General features: G+C 41.4%; 1 protein-coding gene across 1 annotated transcript in view; it reads right to left on the bottom strand.

Moving 5' to 3' along the window:
* The window catches only part of rxfp1 (relaxin family peptide receptor 1), a 176,199-nt gene that overhangs the window by 102,140 nt on the left and 61,965 nt on the right, over positions 1-12,094 (bottom strand). Inside the window, exon 4 of the mRNA XM_039752700.1 lies at positions 6,272-6,377. Within this exon, the coding sequence (XP_039608634.1) occupies positions 6,272-6,377 (106 nt within the window). The remainder of the gene's footprint in view (positions 1-6,271; positions 6,378-12,094) is intronic.

Here is a 12,094-nt window from a genome sequence, read left to right as displayed (position 1 = left end):
AGTAGTTACATGTAAATATTAAATCTCTGGAAAGCACCTTCAAAGTTCATGAATCAAATCAGAAAGCTTAAGTTTCCAGTGACTCTGTAACAGAACATAGGCGTTACAAAATGAAGGGATGGATCCTCTTCAGCATCTGTTTATTACCTTGTTTTTCATTATGTGGGCTCAAGTCATCGGCTAACCTTTTTTATGACTCAAACACTTGCAACTAAACAACGCAAGGCTTCCAGGTGATGGAGGTTCACCTTTTTCAAGTTAGGAATTCAAATCAATCAGTGCAGTTGCTTGTGAGGCAACATTCACCTCCCTGTATCTGTCAGTGCTCTCATATAAAAAGTGTGATATGAGATAGAACATTTCCCTTATTATTATTATTTTACAGAGACACTTCAAATTAAAGCCTTTCAGAAGTGAAGGCACAAACTTAATATAAAACCACAACAGCAGACAATCAAAGAGATCCTCATGTCAGTGTGTTTTCAGATCTGTGCTGACAAAGTGTGATGCCTACGGCGTACTTACGGGGTAAAGTCAATCCCCTCTTTGTGTTTCTCAGAGATCACTGTCTGTCTCTTTCCAGCTGTAAGTATAGAGTGCTGCTTTTTGCTGCAATGATTGATTTAACCAGATGTCAAAAGTAAAATGTGTTTTAATTATGTAGTCATGTTCACTTGTACATGTTTCCCTGGTCAGAAATGTGCAGTTTAATAAGCCACTGATGGAAAAAGAAGGTGAGATCAAATCCATCCGTCCTACTCACGGCTTTGAAAATAGGAGTGTCAGTGTGCAAACAAATCTGCAATATGTTAAAATAAACTCTGGTCATGGATCTGCGCACAACGAACCCACATCGGCTAATATTGCACTGTTTAGCTCAAGATCTCTTAATGGAAAAGCGCTGGTGCTATCAGAATTCATTACAGACTCAAACATTGACTTGCTATGCTTAACAGAAACTTGGCATAAGCCAAATGAGTTTAGATCTGTCACGGAGGTGACCCACTTGGATTCATTCACTTCACAGAGCCTCACAGCTCAAGACAAGGCAGAGGAGTCGCAGTAATTGCTAAATCGGAGTTACACATCAAAAGAATCCCCATTGACGGTCCATTGTCTTTTGAGTGTCTGGCTCTTGAGCTAATAACAAAATCTGGTCCTCTCTCACTTATTGTTGTCTATCATCCCTAAAATACAAAACATCTTTTTTATCTGATCTGACTGAATTATTAACCCACTTAAGTTCACCTTCCTAAAGAGTCATTCTTCTTGGCGATTTCAACATTCACATTGACATTAGTACATGTAAACTGAGAAATTAATTCCTATCTTTACTGGACTGTTTTGACTTGGTGCAGCATGTTGATCTTCCCACCCACTATGGTGGTTATATGCTGGACCTGATCTGCACATCTGGATTATCTGTCGGCAACACTGTGATTTGGGACTCTCTGACCATAAAGCAGTGCTTTTCACTGTCTCATTACCTCTCCCTCCTCTTACCTGTAAACATCAAATTTCTTTCCGAAACCTTACAAACATCTGTCCCTCTATCTTTTCTGGATCCATTTCTGATCTTTTTCTGTCCTCACCTATTCCATCAACACTAGATAGTCTTGTTGATCACTATAACTCAGCCCTTCATAAAACAGCTCCTTTAAAACATAAGGAGGTTTCTTTTAAGCGTTCATCTCCTTGGTATAATTCAGAGCTATGATCTAGGAAAGCAACTGGCCGATGCCTTGAAAGAATGTCACGTAAGACTGGCCTCACTGTTCACATCCAGGCTTTCTTTGACCACCAGAGGGCTTACAGAGAAGAACTAACTGCTGCCAGGAACACACATTATGGCAGAATAATAGAAAGTGGCCATGATAACCCAAGGGTTTTGTTCTCTGTAGTTAATAAATTACTTCAACCTGCATCTGGCCCAATTACCTCCTCTATTGAAGGACTTTTTCCGCAATAAAATTAAAGATCTAAATTATTCAACTAACATAAATCCATCATCCATTTATATCCTTCCCTGTCTTCCCACTCTATCCAGCTCCTTTTCTAAATTTTCACCAGTCACATCTGCTTTTGTTAATGACCTGCTTTGTAAGATGAGGCCAACTACTTGTGTGCTGGACCCCATCCCCACCACACATCTTAAATCCTGTCTTCACGCCATAATCCCGACTGTTACGACAATAATCAATACATCCCTCCACACTGGGTTTGTGCCAGCCACTTTTAAAATTGCTTCTGTAACCCCCATGTTAAAAAAGTCTGGTCTTGATGGTGACGATCTTAACAATTTTCAGCCTATTTCCCACTTACCTTTTCTGTCAAAAGTTCTCGAGTGTGTTGTAAACTCCCAGCTCACCAATTACTTAACCTCTAATAATTTAATGGAACAAACCAGCATATTAATTCTGTTAAACCTCAGTGCAGCATTTGACATCTACTGTCCAGAATGGAGAACATGTTGGGTATCTCTGGCACTGCCCTCCAGTGGTTCAAGTCCTATCTGACTGATAGGCAAGAGTTTGTTAGTCTTGGCAACAGCAGATCCAAAACAGCGCCAGTCATACAAGGGGTTCCTCAGGGCTCTGTCCTCGGCCCTCTTGTCTTCTGTATTTATATGTTTCCCCTTGGCCATATCATTCGTAGCTATGAACTGGGTTATCATTTAATGTAGATGACACTCAACTCTGTTTCAATGTCAAAAGTGGAACTTCATCAGAGTTTTCTCAGCTCAAAACTCGCCTCAGTGAAATTAAAACCTGGATGGAGCAGAACTCTTTAAAATTAAATTGCAACAAAACTGAACTCCTGCAAATTGGCACCAAAGCGCTACTTAAGAAAATGACCTCCTTTTCAGTCACTCTTGACGGTGATCTAATCAGACCTTCTTCTGATGCAAGGAATCTTGGTGTCATTTTTGATTCCTCCCTTTCTTATTCTGCCCACATAAATCACATTAAGTAACTTTCTTACTTTCACCTCCGTAACATATCCCGTGTTCGCTCTTTCCTCTCCTTTTCTAACGCTGAGAAACTTGTCCATGCTTTTATCACATCCCACATCGATTATTGTAACTCGCTGCTGGCAGGCGCCCCTTCTAATCTTATATCACAGCTCCAGTTGATTCAAAACTCAGCGGCAAGAGTCCTTACTCGAACCAGCAACAGCGAGCACATCACACCCATCCTGCTTCACCTTCACTGGCTCCCTGTGTCTTACAGGATTGAATATAAAATTCTATTAATAACCTACAAAGTTTTAAATGGTCTCACACCGGACTACATCAGTGACCTTCTAAACTATGTTACTGTTCGCCTACTCATTCTGGTAATCTTGTTGTGCCTCACACTAACCTGCACTCTGTGGGTGACAGCAGGGCCTTCTGCTCCATAGCACCCAGACTTTGGAATGACATCCCGAAATTATTTAGATCAGCTGACTCCATTCATTCTTTTAAAAAACAACTTAAAACTCATCTATTTAGGAAAGCTTTTAACTTAACCTAACATTCTGCCCTTTCTTTCAGTTTACCTCTCTGTCCAGGTGCTCAGGATCATTTGTGTGTCTGTTACATCACAAATTAGGTTATTTGTTAGGTTTTTCTTTTAGTATTGAATTCAGTATTTTACTCTGGTTTATTTTTCTTTATTCTATTTAATGCTTTGTTATCTGTTTCATTGTTCTATTCAGGAAAACATTTGTATCCAGTGTTACATACAAGGTGTGGCAGAAAAGTAATGAGACTGATTTTTTTATTTACCAAAGTTTTTATTTTTTTCAAACATCAATGTTATCCCCTTCAAAGTAGTTCCCTTGGGCAGCTACACACCGATGGAGACGTTATTCCCACTGTTGGTAGCAGCGCTGGAAGTCTTCAACCGGTATGGTCTTCAGCATGTCCGTTACACTCTTTTGGATGTTTTCTAAAGTCCCGAAATGACGTCCTTTGAGGACATGGACTGAGGTCAGGTGAATAAAGGGGCTGGGGAACCACAGGAAAAATTCTGTTATGGAGAGGGCAGTGTGACATGGGGCGTTGTCATGATGGAGCATCCATTTGTCTGCAATGTCTGGTCTCACGCGAATGACCCTTTTTTCTGAGCCTTTCAAGGACGTCTTTATAAAAATTCTCCAAGCTTAACACAAAATTTAATGGCTAACGTTGCTCCAAATTCCGCTGTTCCATTTTGCGTGACGCACAACCAAAACACAACTTCGCTAATAGCAGTCACAAAAATCACGTAGTTAACGGAAGGAGTTGAAATTCGCACCGAGCTATGGGAGGGTACTGATACATGTGCTCTATCAAGGACAACAGCGCAACGCTGCCAGATCGCTTGCAGTGTTGCCAGTCTCATTACTTTTCTGCCACACCTCGTATACCCTAAGACTCTGTGAAGCACTTTGAGCTTGGGAAAGGAGCTATATAAATAAGATGTATTATTATTATTATTATTATCCAATGAAGTGAGCTGTTTCACTCCTATTTATTACCAACATCTGTAAACTGATCATCAAACTCACTTCATCCTGTTCAGGCCCCCAGGGTTCCCAGAGCCTATCATGGCAGCACAAAGTGTGGATGGCAGTCCAGTCCAGCACAGAGCACACACACACATTCAGATACACACACCCACACTTACTCATATGGAGACAATTTAGAGTCCCTATTTAATGTAATATGCACACTCACTCAGCAAATTCTTTGTTACACTATACTAATAAATCACCAAAAAAATGGTCTCAATTTTTTGTGACATGAATTCCAGAAGACGTTGGAAAGATGCCTGTGAGATTCTGGCTTACTTTGACATGACTGCATTATGCAATTTCTGCAGATTTGTCAATTGCACGTTCAGGCTGCTACCATATCCCAAAGGTGTTCGGTGACTGGGAATGCCACTGAAGAACACTAAACTCATTGCCATTGTCAGAAGTGGCTGGGGTGGCGACCCGGCCAGGGCACCCAGGAGGACCGGAGGAGGGCTTGCTCCTTCCCCAGACCATCTGGGGGCGACCGCCCTAGTTCCTTTGGGGGCCACGGGCACAGAGCTTTGAAGCTCCACCCTGTAGGGGCCCATAGTCGCCACCAGGGGGCGCCCCTATGCCTTTGGAGCCCTGGACCTCAGCACTTCTGCCACACCAGGAAGTGCTGGGGAGAAAGAAGAGCAGGGACACCCGGTGTGCTTCCGGGGATGCAGCTGGCACTTCCGTCACACAGGGGCGTGTCGGCGGGTGATTGCCGGAACCCACCTGGAGCACATCCGGGTGATAATAAAAGGGGCCGCTTCCCTTCATTCGAGGCGAGAGTCGGGAGCGGAGAGGACTTAGCCGGATGTAAGGAGGCTAGGAGGTGGCCTGAAGGAAGGAAGGCATTGTGTGGCCAGGACTTTGGGGACTTTGGGGGTTTTGTGGTGCACTTAGAACTGTATATCTTTGTAAATAAACGTATTTGTGGGTGACATGAACGTGTCCGCCTGTCTGTGTCTGGGCCAGCTTCCACACCATGCTCATGAAAGCAGTTTATGATGACTTTTAGCTTTGTGACATGTTGCATTATCATGATGCTCATTAGAAGATTGGTAAATTGTGGCCATGAAGGGATGCACATGGTCAGCATCAGTACTCAAATAGATTATGATATTCAAATGATTATTGGTTGTTGCGGTGTGAAATTTTGTATATACAGTAAGTTGATCAATATTTTGTATGCCTTTATTTGTAAGTCTGACAAAGCAAATGTAATATTAGTGTTTTATTCATGAGAACAGCAATGCTTTGATGTTTGATGAAACACCCCAAGTCTTTAGGACTGACTTCAGTATTTATGGCAGAGTTGGGGCAAGTGCCTCAAACTGGTTTGGTTGGTGATTCTCTACAGGACATAGTCTCTCAATCTACCCCGACAGGAAAATAAAACTAACTGGCTGGCAAGGTTCACTCATGAAATGGTGTGAAAATAAGCCAGAAACTGTGGGATGTGTCGCACCAGAATTCTATTGGTCTAAAGCTGGCTGTTTGGTTTTGAATCAGAAGCCATTCTGTACAGACTATAAGCAGAGTACTTCCTGGTGATGTCAGCTGAGCTCTCTTGGCACTTAGTTCATACTCTACTGCATGGCACTGAACCAACACCACAACCTGAGCAACAATACTACCAACCAACAATAACTCATACCAGTATCTGTTCATTATATGCAATGCAAACTAGTGGCCCTGTGGCGCCTGTGACAAATGGTTACTAATTGGCAATTATACTTACATTATTGTGACATTCGTGGAAACCAAAGGGACAGATCGGAGTTGGGCACCGACACAGTCGAGCTCCGAGGCTTTGCAGTTGCACTTTTCAGGAACAATTCCAAGCACTACGAAAAAACACATAAAGAAGGACAATAACAGTGAAATTATACCAATTTTTGGGAACTGGCAGAAACTACAAAAACAGCCTAATCTATCAATCCTTTTTGTTCATTTAGATCAAACTTTCTCTTTACTGGAGATAACAAATTTGAATACAACATATTAATTATAAGCAAACTCTAACACCTCACCACCCATCCGCTGTTCCACCCTTTCAAAATGAATATGTATTTACACAAAATGGAAATATAACCAATCCACTCACCCTCCTGATCCAAAGAACCCCCAAAGAAAAGCAAAAGAAGGGTCTTAACCTATTTAATTTAAGTGAGTGCCACATAGAGCCAGAGCCATTAAGGCTATACTGATCTGTTTATACATTTTACATAATTATCAAGATACTAGTAGAGTGAAAAGCCCTGTTTATTAAAACAGGCTTAATGGTAAGTCTGTATGTTTCGATTGCACCATATATTTGTGAACCTCTAATCGCCTCATATGCCTGAGCTCTCTTTTTCTTTTTCATTGGACATTCTAGCCCTTACATTCTTCTTTCTTTGTGCTTCTTGTTGCCTTTCTTTTTGGACAACGTTATGCACGAATGTGCGCCACTACTTATGATTTACTATCATGCCGGCCACTTGCCTTTGTTCATAGGACATTACCAACCTGTTGTGGATGCCAGATGGCATTATACTTGAGCAGGGGAACGAATACCGGATGGAAAAAATGTCTTATCATTTAATATATACAGTTTAACCTCAGTTTGCGAGCATAATTCGTTCTGGAAACGTGCTTGCAGTCCAAAGCACTCGTATATCAAAGTGAATTTCCCCATAAGAAATAATGGAAACTCAGATGATTCGTTCCACAACCCAAACTTATTCATATAAAAATGATTAATACAAAATATAAAGTAGAAATACATAAAACAAATTAAACTGCACCTTACCTTTGAAAAGAATCATGGCTGGTGTGAGTGAGTTTCTAAACTCTTGTGGGATTCCACCCAACGGGACGACACGTGGAAAAGCGTCCCAAATTAATCACAGACTCCCAGCGCTACAGTTTGCCGTAAAAGCGAATCCGAAAAGATCGTGGACATGTTATAAGCGCCTGCCATCAATGGGTCATACAAGGAACATTATAAATGCGCAGGGCACAATACTACTTGGCAACGATCCTGCCTGACTGCTGTGTCTGTGTATAGGAGAAAGGCAGATCCCGCTACAATAAATAACCGCGCTGTTGCTGTTTCAAGCTGAATAATGCTGGTGTTGTTAAAGTACTGAGACTCAGCTTCGTGTTTTGGGGCACAAGACGGGGACTCGCACTTCACAGCACACACACACACACACACAGTCACAATGCTGTAGTAAACAGTATACAATCATACGGATGTTGACGATATGAGTGAGGCACGCCGACTCAGACGGAGAATAGGAGATGATTGCCCACAAGAGAGAGAGAGAGAGAGACACACATATGCACGTACGCGCGAGAGAGAGAGAGAGACACACACACACACACACACACACACCCCGCGGGAGAGAGAAGAACCATCAGCTCAGTTGTGATCACATGACGCTCAGCAGACAAAGCGTATCCATACTACTCGTAATGCAAGACCTCGCTCGTTTGTCAAGTCAAAATTTATTACAAATTTTAGCTTGTCTTGCAAAACACTTGCAAACCAAGTTTCTCGCAAACCGAGGTTCCACTGTACAGTGGTGTGAAAAACTATTTGCCCCCTTCCTGATTTCTTATTCTTTTGCATGTTTGTCACACAAAATGTTTTTGATCATCAAACACATTTAACCATTAGTCAAATATAACACAAGTAAACACAAAATGCAGTTTTTAAAAGAGGGTTTTTATTATTTAGGGAGAAAAAAAATCCAAACCTACATGGCCCTGTGTGAAAAAGTAATTGCCCCCTTGTTAAAAAATAAACAGTGAGAGCCATTATCCACAAATGGCAAAAACATGGAACAGTGGTGAACCTTCCCAGGAGTGGCCGGCCGACCAAAATTACCCCAAGAGCGCAGAAACGACTCATCCGAGAGGTCACAAAAGACCCCAGGACAACGATATTGAGGCCTCACTTGCCTCAATTAAGGTCAGTGTTCACGACTCCACCATAAGAAAGAGACTGGGCAAAAACGGCCTGCATGGCAGATTTCCAAGACGCAAACCACTGTTAAGCAAAAAGAACATTAGGGCTCGTCTCAATTTTGCTAAGAAACATCTCAATGATTGCCAAGACTTTTGGGAAAATACCTTGTGGACTGATGAGACAAAAGTTGAACTTTTTGGAAGGCAAATGATCCGTTACATCTGGCATAAAAGGAACACAGCATTTCAGAAAAAGAACATCATACCAACAGTAAAATATGGTGGTGGTAGTGTGATGGTCTGGGGTTGTTTTGCTGCTTCAGGACCTGGAAGGCTTGCTGTGATAGATGGAACCATGAATTCTACTGTCTACCAAAAAATCCTGAAGGAGAATGTCCGGCCATCTGTTGGTCAACTCAAGCTGAAGCGATCTTGGGTGCTGCAACAGGACAATGACCCAAAACACACCAGCAAATCCACCTCTGAATGGCAGAAGAAAAACAAAATGAAGACTTTGGAGTGGCCTAGTCAAAGTCCTGACCTGAATCCAATTGAGATGCTATGGCATGACCTTAAAAAGGCGGTTCATGCTAGAAAACCCTCAAATAAAGCTGAATTACAACAATTCTGCAAAGATGAGTGGGCCAAAATTCCTCCAGAGCGCTGTAAAAGACTCATTGCAAGTTATCACAAACGCTTGATTGCAGTTATTGCTGCTAAGGGTGGCCCAACCAGTTATTAGGTTCAGGGGGCAATTACTTTTTCACACAGGGCCATGTAGGTTTGGATTTTTTCTCCCTAAATAATAAAACCATCATTTAAAAACTGCATTTTGTGTTTACTTGTGTTATATTTGACTAATGGTTAAAGGTGTTTGATGATCAGAAACATTTTGTGTGACAAACATGCAAAAGAATAAGAAATCGGGAAGGGGGCAAATAGTTTTTCACACCACTGTATATTGTGATAGACGGTCATGGACCTTGCCCATTCGAGATGCCCTTTTGAGCATAGGCCGGGGGAGTGGATATATCAACAATAGTACCTTCCACAGGACACAAGAGGGCAGCCCCCCTGGTTTGTATCAGGGCCACGGGTTTGGGGGCGCCCGGACAGTTCTGAACCGGAGTTGCTGCCAGAAGAAGAGCCAGATTCCCATGCGGCATTTCCGCCACACCCAGAAGTGCTGCCGGAACTTGATCGAGGAACACCTGGAGCACTTCTTGGTGTGGTATAAAAGAGGCCGCCTCACTCCACCTAGGAAGCCGGAGTCGGGAGGAAGAAGACAGAGTTTGTGGGAGAGGAGTAGAGGCGGTCAGAGAAAAGAAGAAAGGACTGAGCTTTATTGGGGTTTGTGCACTGTGTGCTAAAATAATAAATGTGTGTGTTTTTGGACATTGTGTCTCAGTGTCTGTCTGTAGCCAGGCTATTCTTCTACAATATATATACTGTAGGCTTAATGACCCTAGGCAAATGTCAAATTTTAAAATTCAAGAGTCTAACATGTAAATGAGGCATAAAAACCAGCACAGTGTAAACTGGTGTCAGGAAATGGATGGGTGGAATTTTTAATAAAATTTCGAAAATTTGTTTATGGTTAAAAAAAGTAAAATTAATCTGCAGTTCCTCCAATTAAGATATTTATGGAACACATGAATTATTTACGTGCAAAATATTATAAGACAACCTGAGAATGAATGGGGTGGTTGATAGTGTGAGAGACTCCCATTAAACTACTTTAAAGAATCCTTCACCTAAAACTGATATTTTTTTCATAAAACCTACCCCGTGGATCACATGTTATCATCCTGCATCATCTATCACCATACAGTAGTGATGATCAAGAACAATTTTTAATCTCATGTTTTCATGCAGAACGGCGATTACAAAGATTTTAACAGAACGGGTGTCTATGGTGACCAATGCTGCACAACGGTAAAAAATATCAAAAATGTCCATGAAAAAATCTCACATTACCTGCGCCACATAATCCACATGTCAAGTCATCCAGTTGTTTGCTCACAACGTCCCAAACACATATAATTTTTCTACGTTCGGGAAATACTCTTTTAAATGAAAATAATTTCATAAAGCACAGAGAATTTATTAATTTAGGTATGTTTACAAGCCTTAAATTTAACGCGGTTTGGCTTGGGGTGGGGATCGATCTGTTCTTAACTCAATTTTTGTTTTGGATTGCTTGTATGGATTGTCATAAAATTAATAAAAATAAAAATAAAAAAATTGAATGAAAATTGAATTTTTTCTTTAAACTGTATCATTATATTTATATACATATCCACAGCTGGAGCACCTAGGAATTACTTATCATCAGTCTTTGAAGCTGTATGGGTGAAGTGACCTTCTGCTTGTTGAAGGATCTTGGACATGCACAAGTCTGAGTTACATAATCTTCCTGTTCTTACCTGCCTTTTCCTTTTCTGCAGGTGGTGGAAGAGTTTCTACTTCAAACAGAGGAGTTTTTGTATTTCGGAAACTTGTTCACGAGAGAGGGAAGAAGGAACTGAGCAATTGACACATGGATCGGAGTAGCGTCAGCACTTATGTGGGCATGTCATTTTGACTGTGCATGTCAGCGTCTAATGATAAATTTACACTGTCATCACTCTCATTCGAGGTGAACAATGGTTCATCTTCAGTTTGTTCTAAAACTGGCATTACACCTTTTTTGTTTGCTATTGTGTTTTTGGTCGAAGGCTCCACCCTACTCATGAATATTGAAGAGTTGCCATAGAGTTACCATAAGGTGGCAGAATGTGTAGAAATATTCATGATTTTTTGCAACATGATATTCCATCCACTACACAGCAGTAGAATACTGTGCCAAAGAGTTTTTCGGGCTTAACACTATAAAGCAGATCATTACACGTCACCCCAAGTTTGACTCAAGCGTCACCATACTTGCATAGAATTTTAAGCACAAGTCATGCTTGGAATTAATGCCAATAAGGTTGAAGAACAAGTACATTTCGACAATAATATAACTACAAAGGACACGGGGTAGCATTTGTGATGGACAGCATGCTGGAACCGGCATCCTAGCCAGAGCTGGTTTGTTACAATTCTGATATTAAACTCTGTCACTGTCTTCACCGATTCATGTTCCCTGCTCCATTTGCCACTGTTTGCAAGAAACATTACTCTTCTGATATTTAATTCTATTGACTGTCACAAATTGAGGCCAATCAAGACAAGAACAAACTTAATTCATTTTCAAAGCATTTCAGGCCCATTTATGTCTTCCTGAAGAAAATTACTCCCCTGTGGAGAGGTGGGGCTGCATGATACATAAGGCAAGAATCTCAGACGTGTTACGCCAATTGCATCACTCGATCGGTAAGGTGTTAATGTCTTTATTACTGTGAGATACGAGACTTATGCATGACCATAGTTGATTTGGCTTCTGTTTTCTCTGACTTCTGTCTGTGTGAAAATGTGTTTTTCTCTGTAACTGAATTGGTTTTAGAAAGTGACAACGCAGCCCGAAATGCGGCATCATTTTATCTCAGGGAGGCATGGAGGTTTGGTGGTTAGGACTGCTGCCTCACAGCTCAGGTCACAATTTTGTCCACAATAATCACTGCAG

The sequence above is a fragment of the Polypterus senegalus genome, chromosome 4 (genome assembly GCF_016835505.1).
Source record: "Polypterus senegalus isolate Bchr_013 chromosome 4, ASM1683550v1, whole genome shotgun sequence".
Taxonomy (NCBI): Eukaryota; Metazoa; Chordata; class Cladistia; order Polypteriformes; family Polypteridae; genus Polypterus; species Polypterus senegalus.
The sequence above is the reverse complement of the archived record's forward strand: the minus strand, read 5'-3'. Positions and strand labels throughout refer to the sequence as shown.